The sequence below is a fragment of the Seriola aureovittata genome, chromosome 1 (genome assembly GCF_021018895.1).
Source record: "Seriola aureovittata isolate HTS-2021-v1 ecotype China chromosome 1, ASM2101889v1, whole genome shotgun sequence".
Lineage (NCBI taxonomy): Eukaryota > Metazoa > Chordata > Actinopteri > Carangiformes > Carangidae > Seriola > Seriola aureovittata.
The window spans coordinates 8496968-8512047 of NC_079364.1; the positions used below are offsets into that span (position 1 = coordinate 8496968).

General features: G+C 39.8%; 1 protein-coding gene across 2 annotated transcripts in view; it reads right to left on the reverse strand.

Annotated features, from left to right (window-relative positions):
• Positions 1-15080, reverse strand: part of itga11a (integrin, alpha 11a) — a 48222-nt gene that overhangs the window by 24249 nt on the left and 8893 nt on the right. For both annotated transcript variants that reach the window (XM_056382667.1, XM_056382658.1), the window contains exons 2-10: positions 14695-14809; positions 3639-3748; positions 3038-3129; positions 2662-2776; positions 2399-2526; positions 2006-2154; positions 1765-1909; positions 1120-1285; positions 475-545 (exon numbers count right to left, since the gene is read on the reverse strand). In XM_056382667.1, coding sequence (XP_056238642.1) covers positions 475-545; positions 1120-1285; positions 1765-1909; positions 2006-2154; positions 2399-2526; positions 2662-2776; positions 3038-3129; positions 3639-3723 — 951 coding nt within the window. In that variant the 5' untranslated portion in view covers positions 3724-3748; positions 14695-14809. The remainder of the gene's footprint in view (positions 1-474; positions 546-1119; positions 1286-1764; positions 1910-2005; positions 2155-2398; positions 2527-2661; positions 2777-3037; positions 3130-3638; positions 3749-14694; positions 14810-15080) is intronic.

Consider the following 15080-nt stretch of genomic DNA (forward strand, 5'->3'; position numbering starts at 1 on the left):
AGAGGAATGGAAATGAATTAATTGGTATGAATAGCAGGTACAGAAGAGATGTGCCTTATCTTCCTCCTCCAGCTGCATCACCCTGAAAGCCAGGACACCTGCAACTATCTGCTCTCAGATTCAATCAGAAACCTCTAGGAAGGAAGAAGGAAAAATAACCCATGCTGAAGCAGAACTGTCTCAACGATGTCCCGGCTGCTCGTTAATACGTTTCCCTGGGGAACAAGTAGTGTCTTATTTCCCATCACTGCATGGTTGAGGTGGAAAAAGGCCCGTCTCTCCTGTCAGGGGCTCCTAAATCAGAATGACCTAAACCTTCTGGGGCCACACAGCAGGCACCTCAGGGGGGACTGGAGAGTGATAAATGGCAGGTTCTGGGGAGGAGTTATGATGCGCCAGAAATTGAGACAATGTGTGTTGTTTTACATGGTGACAGATGATATGAGGCGACGTGGTAGCAGAAGTCAGACTCACCTCGACGTTGTGTGCGGAAAATCCAGCTTGAGACATCTGGAGGCCAAACGCTGTCCCATTCTTACTGGTTCCTGTGTAAACAAGTCAGTCTTTGAGAGTTTTGAACCACTGCAGCAGAGAAACTTAATCTTCCAAACACAGCCATATTCTGAGAAGAATGGCATTGAAGTCATTTCACATTTAGGAGATTTAAGAGATATTTTCAGCCCTAATTGTAGAGGGCTCAGTTGTAGGGCAACAACAAAAAATGTATTTTCATCTTTTAATCTGAATCATCATTTAGCCTATGAAATGTCCATCACTATATCCCAGAGCCCAAGGTGGCATTTTCAAATGGCTTATACCCCAAATGTATTCAATTTGCAAAGCTAAAAAAGAGAAAGAGAAGAGGTGGGATACCATTTTGATAAATAAATTAACTGATTATAAAAATGGTTGCAGGTAAGGTTTATGTAAAATGACTAATAGACTAATTAGCTAATCTCTGTTTGTGGTTATTTTAGTTTGCCTGCCTTTGTTACCTTCCACACAGAGCCACTGCATCCTTCGGTTAAAGTTACAATACGAAATAGAGTTGGAGGATTTTCATGCAAATGTAGCAGTACATTTCTAAGCAGCTGAAGTGAAATGAATTTCATGCACAACCTTCCAAACTGAAGATGCGTTCTCCAAGAGCATCCACGATGTCCTTCAGTGCCGACTCGTCTGTCACATTAAAGAAGTGCTTGTCATCTGGGTCGCTGGCAATGTACTTGATTTCATTGAGGAAGGCCTCAGGATTGATTCCTCTACGGTTGTAGTAGCCGAGAACCTGTGATGATAATATTAAACAATGTGTGCATGAAGAACTTGAGTGTGAAACAATTTATCTGACACATTTTAAAACCTTCTCTTTGAGAAGGTTTCAGAGGATTTGGATTTGCTACACCTATGCCAGTGCTGTCACCAGTTTCAGTTGGTGTTCAACCAAACGACTTCAGAGCCCTTGCCCAGCTTAGCCGCTGGATGGAAACAAGCGTGCTATTAGCTGTCCCAGCAGTGGCACGAACCAAAGAACCATGTGGTCTGGCGGAGATCATTTACACCTTTAACTGCACTTCCACTGAGCTTATGTGTGGAGCTCTCTGAGGGTCTCTGGCTCCATTCTCAACTTAGCTCTTGAAGCACTTGCTTTTGCTCCATGAGGTCACCTTATTAATGTTTATGGCATTTTAATGCTGCACAGGAGATTTATTACCCATCAGAAAACTAAGTGAAAACCCAGGTGAAGAATAGGTCTATCAGACTCACAGCAATGGCATAACGGGTGATGCCATCCTTCTCACTGTCCTCTATGGCTTGCTGGAGATCTGGACTGTCATGTGACTCTCCGTCCGTTATCACTATCATCACCTTCTTGGCACCACGCCGACCTCCTTGTTTGAAAGCTTGTGAGCTGTGAGAACATGTTTGATATGTTCATTAGAATAAATGACAGGATGGACGAGCAGTGAAGTAGTGCTGCTCGTTTGTACAAATGGAGATACTGTACCGTGCAACGTTGATGCCAAGAGCCGTGTTGGTCTCCTCGCCCCCCCGCTGATTGATGCTGCGTGCTCTCTTCACCACTTCCTCAACTGATTTGTAGTCACTGAGTTTGAATTCATGAACCACTTTCTCACCATACTGGACGACTCCAACCTGTCCAAAGAAACACAATGACAATGATCTATCACAGTTAGTAGGAGATCTATCTTCTTGCAGTTAACTACAGTAATAATCAAATATAAAATATTCACAGTATTAAGTTGTCTAGAAAAACACAAACTGTCATGAACATATAGGCTCAATAAATTTGAAACAGGTCCAATATTCAAATGTTTTCAACAAGGAACGTTATGAACACATCTTATCTTCTTTCAGTATCCCTTCCTTTCTTACACACCTGTATTTGACCTGGTCCAATATAGAACTTCTGAAGAATGTTGATGAGAAAAGCCTGCACTTCATACCAGGGGTAGATGGAGTTTGAGCCATCCAAAACAATCACTATGTCCATGTAGGTCTCACATCCTGAAAAACATTTAAAGATGAGACTTAATACTGAGAGCATACATGGAGAAAACAGATGTTCATAAACGAGTAAATAATCCCCTGCTGTGACTGAGAGCTGTCGAAGACTCTTCATCAAACTGAAAAGATACTTACTCTGGAAGGCTGGCGCAATCGTTCTGGAGAACTTGAAACTCGCGTTGACTCTGGAGCATATGCCAGTGCTGTAGTAAGAGCTGCCACACTCGTAGGACCATAGTGGCCCACAGGCCTGAAACATAAAAGGATGCATTCATACAAGCAGCATTACCGACATCAGCATATTACCAAAGAGTTAGGTTCTTGCTCTCAGAGAACTTCCGCAGGGAGAGCTGCAGTATGACAACCGTGTAATCAAAAGACAATCTTGTGGGATTGTCCTTTTTTCCACTTGCACAGTTATCAAATGTGTTTCTTACTTCCTCTTAAGGTTCTTCAGCAACAGGCCATTACTGTGTTATATCTCAAGAAGAAGTTTTAAACCCACTCTCACCACAAAGCTGTTGTCTTTAGGGTTAGATGTGAGCGTCATTCCCAGCCTCATCTTGTCTTTGCGCTCTGATACGTTGGTCAGAGATATCCTTCCTTGAGGGAAAAAGATCCTCAGTGACATGATCTTGGACAGACAAACTCATATATACATAAATACATGCACTATCCTTCAGAGACCAAACAGAAGTTCCACCATCTGGGTGGTTGGTTTGTTATTGCTGTCTGGGCAGCCAAACCAGTGTCTACATCCGCAGTTCGAAACGTTTACTTGACAAAACTTCATGTGCCCACTTTACCAGCACGACACATGTGCGACCCATATGAAGTAGCATGCGGTGAGATGTGCGGTATAACACACGTGTGGAAAGGTACATGAACCATTTAAAAAAATAGTAAAATGTGGAATGGTTGGTATGGTCCCCACACCTCTGTCTCACACATGCCACCATGCTTACTGAAACACATGCAGAAAAGCATGCCGACATTTAAACCTTTACAGTATATGCATACACATTTTTCCAGATGCACATTCATAACTGCCACTGTTACTGTATGTGTGATTCTCAGGTTAAAAAAAATGAATGGTGTTTGTGATACTATACCTAAATTTAGCTTGGAGCAACCGCCATTGGTTCGTTTGCTCAGTGAACATTTATAAATATCCCCTGTCTGGTAAGGGCCATTCATTTCATACGGAGCGCCCACCAATAACCTGCAAAAAACCCAAAATACAACAGTTAGTATCACTAAAAACATACATCACTACAAAAGTGTGTTTTACACAAGCTCTCAGTTGTTATTTACTGTGCGTAAACAGTTAAATAGTGATGGTAGAGCAAGAGTAAGCGGACTTTTGCTGGTATCTAATTCTCTGAGGAAATATGACTGTGACTGTTACAATCAGTTACACAGACGAAACACATGGGCTGGAGAAGAGAAGAGTTCAAAACTTTATTTATCTAAGGAGGCTAACTAAGCATGTTAAATCATGACCAGCAGCACCAGACTTCACATTCATAAACAGTTCCACACAGTCACACCTAATAGCCAACCAGTCATCTCCTGTGAGTCATCTCCCATCCTATATCTTATGCTAAATTAGCAGAATATGTGAAGGCACACATATCATGCCACATATATTGCATAGTACATATCTGTTAGTGTGTCAGCGTGTGTGCTGGTTTAGGTGAAAACCTCAGGGTCAAGGGTAAATTAACATGACTGAAACCGAACAGCTAAGACATTAAAGATGTTATCCTTTTTGACGTTGTGGCTGATTGGTGTATGATTATTAGGCAACACATTATACAGACAGCCAGTTTACGAGGTAATTTCACTGCATGAATAAGGTGCAAATAAAATAGTTACAGATTCCAACTGTTACTTGAATGTAGGTAAAGTGGAAGACAACAAGACTGTGGGGAACAAGGGAGCAACAACAAGGGAGGATAGGACTGACAGACGGACAACCCAGAAACATGTCTCCAGCAGACATAATGTCGAAGAAGCATAAAAGGGTGGAGCAACCATATATACTTTATTATACTGTATATACCTTATTGCATTATAAAGTTTTAATATTCTTTACAGTAAAGGACGTTGTCGTTCACAAGTGTCTGATCACCTTTTTACAGGGTTTTTTAAAGCTTTTAAAGCATCAAACAATAAATGTAATTTATGTAAGAAATCCGTTTGTTTAAAAGCTGAGATTTATGGCGCCTGTGATTTGTGTGTTATTTAACAGATCAGATCTTTCTTTTCAGAAGGGGGAAGGAACCCATTCACTCAGCCTCAGAAAATCCATGTAAACATGTCGCTTCGCTGAGTATGTTCAAAACTAATTTACAAATTTTAGATACATGTAAGACATACTACATGTATATATACACCAAAAATACAGGCCCTCAAAATACAGTACACTGAAGTTGCAATAACTACAATGGCGACTGCTTGCATACTGCTGCTGCTTACATACACACATGAAAGTGGTTATCGGCATAGCAGTTTTGACCTGAGGGTCAACCCTGATGAATAGTCAATTATTGTACAGTACAATTTATCCTGAAGTGACATGAATGTGTGAACCACATGTCTTGGCAATTGATCGAATAGTTGCAAGATTTACTGACTTGCTCAAAGATACCTTTTCAGTAGTTGTGGAAGGATGGGTATTAGTTATTCATGTGTGCCATCAAGATTAAACTCTCCCACTAATCACTGCTATAGATATGTTCTCATTGGGATCTCTAGCAGAAATCACCACTTGTTTTCGTGAGGGTTGTCCGTTTAAATAAAATAAAATCAGATGAATTGTGTTATCGTAGACGACCATGGGATTTAAAGTTCCTCAAAGAGCAGTGTTGAGTGCTGGACATTCTTTTCGCATGACGTAGTGTTTGTTAGGAGTCAGTCCTGCACTTGACTTAACAGTGAGTTTCCTGCGCGGGGTCAGTGTGGTCTTATAAACGTCACTAAAAGGTTTTGGATGACTTTGCTCGATGGAGAATATAAAGTCCTCTGGCACTTTTAGTTCAGGACTGATGGAGGCCTTAAAGGGAGCTATAATTCAAATGTATTTCAGAGATAAGAACTTTATGCGTTCTTTACGAGAAACACAAAAAGGGGATTGAAGCTGCTGTATTCATCACAATCTCCTTAGGTTCAATCCTTTGTCCTGTAGGGTGCTATATCTTGTGATGTGTGTCTGTTTATCACGTGATGTTTTTAAATTGAAGAGCTCATCATTTGTACATATCAAGATGCACTGTCACGAGGCTCAATGTTCATTTTCCTCAGTTTTTAACATATCTCAACAGAGACTGTCCTCAGCTCCATCGCTCCAGAGTGAATTTTCATATGCATTACATACAGTACATACAATACTGTATGTAATGCAACAAGCTAGATAGTTTGCTACTCCTACTGTCATTTAGGCCTAACCACAGTGTCTGTGTGACACACAGGAGCAGAGATTTGAAAACATGAGAGACTGATGGGAGTGAGGCAGACAGAGGGGACGTCGAGGTTAAGAAGTGGTATGGTCCACTTTAAGGGGTGTGTGAAATCGTATTACAAGATTCTTTCAGGCTGAAAATGGGAAATATAACTGACCCTAACCTTAACTGTTGTACATGTAACATCATGTATTAACTATTAACTTAAAGTTAATGGTTAATTTCTGCATTTTGGAATTGCCGGTTGTGTTTTTTACATAGTGGTTTAAAATATTTAAATGTATTTATTTATTTTAATTTCTCCTAAGTTTAACTAATAAAGCATTGAATTAAGATGAACATTCTCCTGGAAAAGTTGCTGTAAATACAGTAGGTCAACTCGGATTTTAACAACTGAGGAGTCCAAGGGAAAATCACAGGGAAGCAAAGGAGCTACTTCCAGTTCAGTGATGCCCCAAAGGAAAGACACTCGACACCACTTTATAGCTAAAGCAGACCATGGTCAGCCTCCTGCATGGACTTTTGGGTCCAAGTCTAACAAATAGGGAGAGACAGATCTTCAGCTTGAGGATGTCTTGGTCACGCCCATGATCCAGTTTTGAAACTGTTTCAAATTCCCAAGAAAACACTTTGGTAAAATTTAGTCGGAGAGGCGTGGAGACAGAACATTACTTATAACTGGCTAAGATAAGCATGACATAATATGACATACTTGATTTCAGTGGAAATCGAAGGTGTGGTGGATACTGCATCGTATCAAGCATGTGGCATAACACATCCCCTCAGATACAAAGACTCACCAACAGTCACCATTTAATTAACTAGGGCAGAGCAATAACAATAGATAAGGAAGAGAGTTGGAAGTTGAGTTGGAAGAGAGGGTTCATTTCTTTTTCCTAAATTGTAATGCTTTGTCCAAAATATGCTTTCTTTCTTTTTGAGTTTCATGAGCCCAGCCTGAAAAGGTCTTTAGACACAACAAAAACATTAAAATAATTCAGCTCAAGTGTTGAAAGAATGCATTAGTTTGGGCTCTATCAGCTAAAAACCCTGAAATGTACTGTAAAAGATAATTGTTCATTAGAATTAGAAGATCAGATGGAATTTCACCATTGCCCCATCTTTTTATAATATGCTGTTTTAACTTCAGTAATAAGGATGTATTAAGGAAGTGTTCTAGCTCCAGAACAGAAGTGGATCTTGTGGTGAGACTGTTTGTTCATGTAGTTTCCAAGGTTGAGAATGAACCTCCAGTCTTAAGTATATTTCTTGCTGTCATGTGGCCTGCCATCTTTATTTGGGAATTTCTTTTAGCACAGTTGTACATGTTATGTGTGATATATTTAGGACACATACACAGAATCATACCAACTATGATTTGACAGTTTACAGCTGTGGACAGGAGGAAAACCGTCCATCACTGCGCATCTAAGAACGACTCATATGGAAGTGAGCTTCGATGTTATTGCTCTTGAAGCCAACTTTTAAAGTCTCACAGTCTCTGGAAGTCATTTTCACCACAGTGGCTCCAGCATACATTCATAGCTATTAATATCATGATTATTACTTCAGTTATTGCTATCCCTTGGCAAGAGGACACACTGCAGCACAAGTTCAGGTCAGGATACAGCTACCTTGATGAAAAGGGACCATTGTTGCCTTTGACTTGGACGCCTGCCTCGGGACCTCCTGAATTTCTCCAGAAGCTGTTCAAACAATCATGTTCCAGGGCTCATTAGGGTCGAAAGCTAGCCTCAGTGCATCATCACTGCAAGTATGGTAATGACACTGAAAGAAATAACTTGACCCAAAATGAATGCGTGGACATTTTCTACCATGGTTACCAGGGAATACAGGATTTTGGGGTTTGAGGAAGCGCCATCCCTAAGCCTAGGCTGTCATTAATGTGGTAATGTTTTTCATATTTGGAAGGAGGAGATGTATACGCTGTGAAACCACATCCATGCCCCAAACATGAGTGCGCTACTCCAATGTCACGCTTACTCATCACATTCCATTCGTCTGCTTTAACAGGATGTCTTCTTTGTTAATGCTGCCTCATAAATCAAGGGAATTGTAAAGGTCACATACTGTATATCATTTTCCCAAGATTTTCATTTAACGTGCCTATTTCACTTGAGATCATTGAGCAGACAGCAAAAAGCTGATTAGAAGACTTATGAGACATTTTCAAGCATATTTTAAGATATGTTTTCTTAGCCGTGTTGGTTGATTGGTTGTTCCACCACTTTCCTCCATCTATTGGATGGATTGGATGGAATTTGTAGAGACATTTATGGTTCCCACTGGATGAACCCTGCTGACTTTGGTCATCTCCTGAACTTTCCTCTAGCACTAGTTTTCACATATCCAGTAAACTTTCTCAACATTTTCAGGATACCCCTGTGGCTTAGGGATCCAGACTTGGATTACTACAAATATTTGTACAGACATTCATGGTTCCCAGAAGATAAACTGAAATTACTTTAAGTCCCTGACTCTTCTTCTAGTGCCATTATATAGCTGAAATTTGTAGTATTTTACTCAAGAACTATGAGATGTACTGTCTTGAATGAATGGATGAATAGTAATAACTTTGGTGATCCCTTACCTTTCCATCTATAGTGCCATCATCAGGTTAAAATTTCAATTTGTCCAATAGGCCTGCTTTGGTTTCTGACCACCACAGCACCTTTAAAACTAATGTCATCCCCATCATCCTCAGCTATACTTTAAGTTTAGTGCTAATTACCAAATGTTAGGTTGCCAACATGCCAAATGGTGAGCATGGTAATCATTACACCTGCTTAACATCAGTAAGTTAGCATTGTTATTGGCAGCGTGTTAGCATGCTGAGTTTAACATTCAGCTCACAGCCTCACAAAGGTGCTGGCATGACTGTAGACTCTTGATCCTGTTTTTCAGTAATTTTGTTTTCATTTTTCATTGCCATTTACCAGGTATTTCCTTCTATCTTAAATACTTAATTTGAAGTGAATATAGACATTACAATGACATGACTGAGTGTTTTGTCTGAACTAAAATTCAATAGATCAAATTTTGTTTTCCTACCAAGCTCAGGAGGTTTTCACACTTTTCTTTGCAGCTCTGTAAATGGGCTAAATAAAGGGAACACTATTTAAGGCCAGTGCTGAAAGACTTCATAGACTTCCTGTGGTTCTTTGTGGTGTGCAACTCGTAACTGAGCTAAGGAGTAAAGGTCAGGTCTCCACTGAGGAGACCTGGTACAACTGCAGAAAAATAAACAGTGGAAATAGAGAGTGGGAGACTTCTGTGGTGTATGGCTTAAGTATGCAGGTCCGTGTATCCCATCAGGTTTAAAGACCCAAGGTTGTTGCCAGTTGGAAGTGATGTGGCCTCTTCTTAACTCCCTAAAGAGTGTCTGGTCTGGCAGAGTGTTTAGAGCACCATAATGCTGCGTAGACCCGTGAAGAAATGACACATTCTTGACACGATGACCTTTCCTCAACTTGGTAGCTTCATCAGCAGTCACGGACAGAAACTGTCAACAGACCGAATAAAGACGTCTCAACGTCTTGATTTCTCTGAAATCAAATACTGTTAAAATATTTTTTTTCTTACTCACTTAAATATTGATTAGCAAAATTGTGCTGTTTATACCACCTGCTTGGCTAAGAGGAAATAATCTTAAAACTATGACAAGTTTTCTTTTACACACACTGTTTTAATATCTCTGATACATGAAAGCTCTTCCTCTAGGCACACTAGAATCAACAAACTCTACTTTCTTAATTTAGTCCTCCTAGAAAGCTTTTTGACTTTAGCTGCATGTCTGTCTTACTTCAGGGTTGGGTCATAAAATGTTTCTTTTTTTTTTTTCTTTTTTACAGAGTCACTTTCCAGCTGTGATCCTGTTCCTATCTAAACACAGAGCTGAGGCTTTTGAGAAATCAGACAATTCTGGAAAAGTTGACATTGCTGCAGTTTGGCACAGATGCTCATGGGCAACGTTAGTAATCGTAACGAGTTAAATTCTCTTGAAAGCTCAGTTGAGGTGAAACCACTTGAGGGAGAAGTGGAGGTTAGAAAGTTAAAAGGCTAAATAGCCAGAGACAACATATACTGTCTATTGCAATTTATAGTATGTGTATCACTCAAAAGCATCTTTTAATTAACAAATCTTAGTGTGAATCTGGGTAAACACACAAACCCACACAATCTGCAGAAAACCCCCCCTGAAGTGTGGTGACACTTGGTGAGCACATGTCCTGCTGCAGAGTTGCTGTCTGACACTTCAAAGATGGATTTTCATTTACTTGAAAAAAAAAAAAAAAAAAGAGCAGATTTTGCCTTAATGTGGAGAAATATTTGCCTCATCAACACATTCAATATCTGGGGAAACATAAAACCCTCAGAAACATTTTAGCTGAAAAACATGAAAGTGACAGATGTGTTGAGTTAAAGTCATCACTGCTCGTATCCCAAGCACGACTCTACAACTAAGCATCACTGACAGTGCTGGAAAACAACAAGTACTTGTGTTTACTTAAGAACTGTAAAGTACTCAAGTAAGTGCAAGTGCATGCTACTTCATACTTTATACTTCACACATTTGTCAGCTATAGTTACAACTTTCTCTGCAGATTAACATTTTACAGCAGTATCCTTGGTTTAGAGCATCAGAAATGACTGTGGAGAAGTTCAGTGTGGATGAACCAGATCAACTCTTGTCAAAACTGAAAATATGATTATTTCTAATCATTTTAATGATCCTTTCACACTCGATGATGTAATGTTTTTCCATTAGCCTCACATCCAGTGACATTCCTTAGGCCAGCTGAGAACTGTCAGACTATGTATTGCACACAAATACTCCCACAGACACACACACAAATATACAGTCTTCCTTGAGTATGTGCATGCAGCTGTGTGTTCACATACCCACACCTACGCACCCTGCTGCACTGACTTAACAGGCCTTTTTAAAGTAAAGTCAGCTGGATGAGTAAGTTGTCTACTAAGCAGACAAACCAGTCATAACCAAGGTATAAAAGGAGAGGGAGACTCAGCGCTGTGGGTCACAGTCGGTTTGGCTAGACAGAATACTGTATTGACACAATATTGAAACCACACTTTACAGCATTAACATATAAAAATAGGACACATTTACAAAAAATGTTTTCTTTTCTTGAATCAATTAGAAGTATTTCCACCACTTTAGTGTTCTTCCACACTATGACTCTTTTATTGCTTATGAATAAAGACACTTTTATACAAGATGTTTGAACACCTAATAAAGATGCCAAAATCCTGGTCCCTCCAGCTCCTTTTGGCCGTGTGTTGTTTGCACAGTCTATGCTGCACTATTCTTCCACTGCGAATGTTTTCACCTCGTTCTCAGACATTTACCTCAGTCGAGCCTGTGTCTCTGGTGACCTTAATTCCACACATGTCAGCCTCATCAGACCTCGTCAATTCTGGTAGACATGGTTGGCTGACGGTTGCTCAGAATGACAAAGAAGTTTAAATTTTACAGTGTAATCAACAGGGTCCTGTGATGAAGGACTTTGACTTCTGTGAGCTGGCAACACTTCATCCTTGTTGTCTGTCATTGTCCCTTCCTGCACACTAAGAACATACATTTGCATTCCCAAGACACTAACCTATATCTTAAAAGGACAAGGCCAGGGTGAGTCTATACTTTTATTACTATCAAAAATAACAAGAATAGTCCAAAAATCAACCATGTGTTAGTCTGTATCTCAAAACTTTCTGACTCCCAAGCCCTGTGAGTGATCCCTACTGCATGTCAACAGGTCATGAATTTATCCTTTATTTTAAATGCTTTATTTATTGATACAAAATACAGAGCACTGTTTATGCCACGTTATACTCAATCACAAGTAAACTATTCATTTGTAGGGGACTATTTTTAGCTGTAGAGTAATACACATTTGGTGTGATGACAGCAGGATGGTGTTTCCTGGATCGCCTTACTCATTTACTACAGTGCCCATGTCCATTATAATGAAGAAACACATCACTGAGTCACACAGTGTGGCTCATCGATGTGTTTTCTATTGAGGCCTTTGGCACAGAGGAATATTAGTAGAAACAGTTCAGTTGGTTTGGTTGGTTTTGGATTTGCTGACAATTTAAAAAAATCACCAGACATCCTTTAATCATCAGAATCCTAACACTTATCCTGATCTGAACCTGCACCTGATTCTAACCAGCAGTAATAGTTATTTCACTATAGTTCTACAATCTAAAGCGTCTTTATATAAATACAATACTGTCTCTCTTCCACACATGAACACAGGGGCACGCGCGCGCGCACACACACACACACACGCACACACACACACACACACACACAAGGCCTCATGTCCTGCTCAAGGGTGATGGAGGATGGAAACATTTGCCAGAGGAACATTAAAAATAATCAGCACTGGACAGTAAGCCAAGTATGATATTTTCTGCATATTCAGCAGATTGGTTCCATTGTTAGCACAGCAGCACTTTTGCTATGGATTGAGCAATGAGATGTGATAAAAGCCCTATTATGCAGAAATGTTTTGTTTTTTTGCAACTAGGTGCCCCTACAGTTTTAGAGTGAGATTCACTTTTACACCATTGTCACAAATTCAAATCGTGCCTTGACCCCCGACTCGTGGACAGCTTACTCCAGCTAAAACAACATGTCGACCCATATACATCGTTTCCTAGGCATTTGAATGTGGAGTATGTGCACAATCAAATGAGATGTTGCTGGTGACGTGATACAGGCTATATTGCACATAGTACACATTCAACACTTTTATTAATACAAGCTAGCTGACATGGTTTTGCAAGGTTGCAAACTTTCAAGGCTTACTGGCGTTCAGGGCACAGAGTGGGAATGGAAGAGGTCCATTCTCCCTACTACAAGTCAGTGTACCATCAAAATGATTTTGAAGCTGTAATTCTAAGGAAAAAATAGCTGCATAATGTTGCTTTACGTGACACGATGCAATGACATATTCAGAGTCAGTTTGTGCATACAGGCAGTGCTTTTAATATCTACATTGGGTTCTGTTATGTTGTGACCTGATAAATTGTGCTCATGGGAAGCATTAGTAAAATATGAATCCCTAAACAACAAAATAGGTCACTTGTATTTGCCTTCCAAAACAATGCCTTTTCCAAAAATGAGCTATTTCTGAGGTATCACAGCAAGTTTCCCACTGCATAGTTTGATAATCACTTGCTGAACAAATCTTTTATCCAGTGGAGTCTGCATCAAGTTGAAGTTAGTTTAAGATTAGGTATTGTTGAACAGATACCCTGAGGCACACTACAAAGTACCAGAAATGTTTACTTGTATGTTTTTGATTGGCCTATGCAGCGCTATTCAAGATAACAATGCATTGTGTTGCTGTGAAAACTGAGCTAGACTTTTCTTTTTTCTTTTTCCAGAGAGCCTTGAGTTTATTTGCAGGACCCCTGTGCATAAGCATCCCTGCTGCGACACAGTGGTTCTATTCAAACAAATGAGTCGGCTGCGTTTCTTCACTGCTTTTGTCTGTCTGAATACGGCTTCAGTCGACTGAAACTGTGCATATGGTTAGGAGAAAGACCTGATTATTTTGAATTTAACTTTCAGGGTTAAAACAAAGTTGATTGTTGGAGGAAGACAGGATGTGAGCAATGGTCTAGTGCCACATGCTCTACAATTAACCATCCACAAGTGAAGCTACTCAGCGGGGACAGTCATTATTCTCAAGAAGTCGTTTTTCAGAAAATTGGAAACAAAGATTCTTTTAAGCATTTAAACAAACAGCCAATGTCATTATTTTTTGTTGAAGCCAGTCTGGAAGTCAATGAGGTCAGATTAAAAAAAAAAAAAATAGGTGCATAACTAAAATACATTTAAACAGAATTTATGATTTACACACACCACACAGAAGCACAGCTGGCACTATAACAGTGCTTGCAACCAGACATTTTTGGGGATGCCAGGAACTAATTTTGGCCACCACACGGTGCCAGTTGGCCTAATAATAGCGTGCGTCAGGAATCAGTTTGTGCTATGAGGTAATATGATGAATGTGAGGTATCCAGCTCAGAACCCCAGTTTGTTTTGCAAGCACAAATTAATGGGAGGAAACTTTGTACACCACAAGACAGGTACAATAGATCACTATCTTTCCTGGGAAAAAAACAGAGACATCCGATTGTATCTCCGCCAAGTCAGACAGTTTGTCAGCCCTACAGCTTGTCAGCATGTGTTTTACAGTTATAATGTACTTGACCTCTTAATCTTAGCCATAGATCTCTAATGTAAATTCTGGCAGGTTTGCAGAAGCAAAAAATATACATCACGATTAGAGATACTTAAGCTTTATGTCATAAAATATAGATAGATAGTTGTAATTTAAGTACTCATTGTGATGTTGGAAGTCTTAATAATGTCAGTACAATAGTTTTTCCAGTTGCTGAAGAAAGTATATTAGACACAAATAAAACTTCCATAATGAATGCTGACATTACTAACTGTGTGTGATTTTCAGAATTACTCAACAAAGGCTTGACTTTAAAGAACTCAATGTTTGCCAGGGAAAAACAGGCCATGATCAGCAGAATCTGAAACTGAATTATTGTAGTGTTTTCTAGGTGTAAAATTCCAACAAGCTATAATATTTTGCATAGTAATAGTGTGTAAATCAAATAAATCCCTTACCACTTTTCTCCTCCAGCAGCCACATGTTGCTGAACAGTGTATCCAAACTGGGCTTGTTTAGGGCCTTTGATGATCCTGTGTTTCTTTGTGTCAATGTTGAAGCAGTCAAGGACCCCTTGAAGAAAAACAAAACAATTTTCATCAGCACTGTCTAAAGAAGAGATTTAAATTTCTGCCATTAATGACCTTTTAAGGGGCAATTTGTAAGTTCTCTCTGCCGCTGAATGTGGGTACTTTCCAACTGTTGCTTGACAAGAGCTTTGGCCATCGTTGTGTTTACATGACAAGAGGTTGTAATACGTCCTCTGAGCAGCGTTAGTCTTCAGGGCAGATTGGAGGCTACAGTGAGTCGCTATTGGAAATGATGAGGTGGCCGGGGCTAGCTG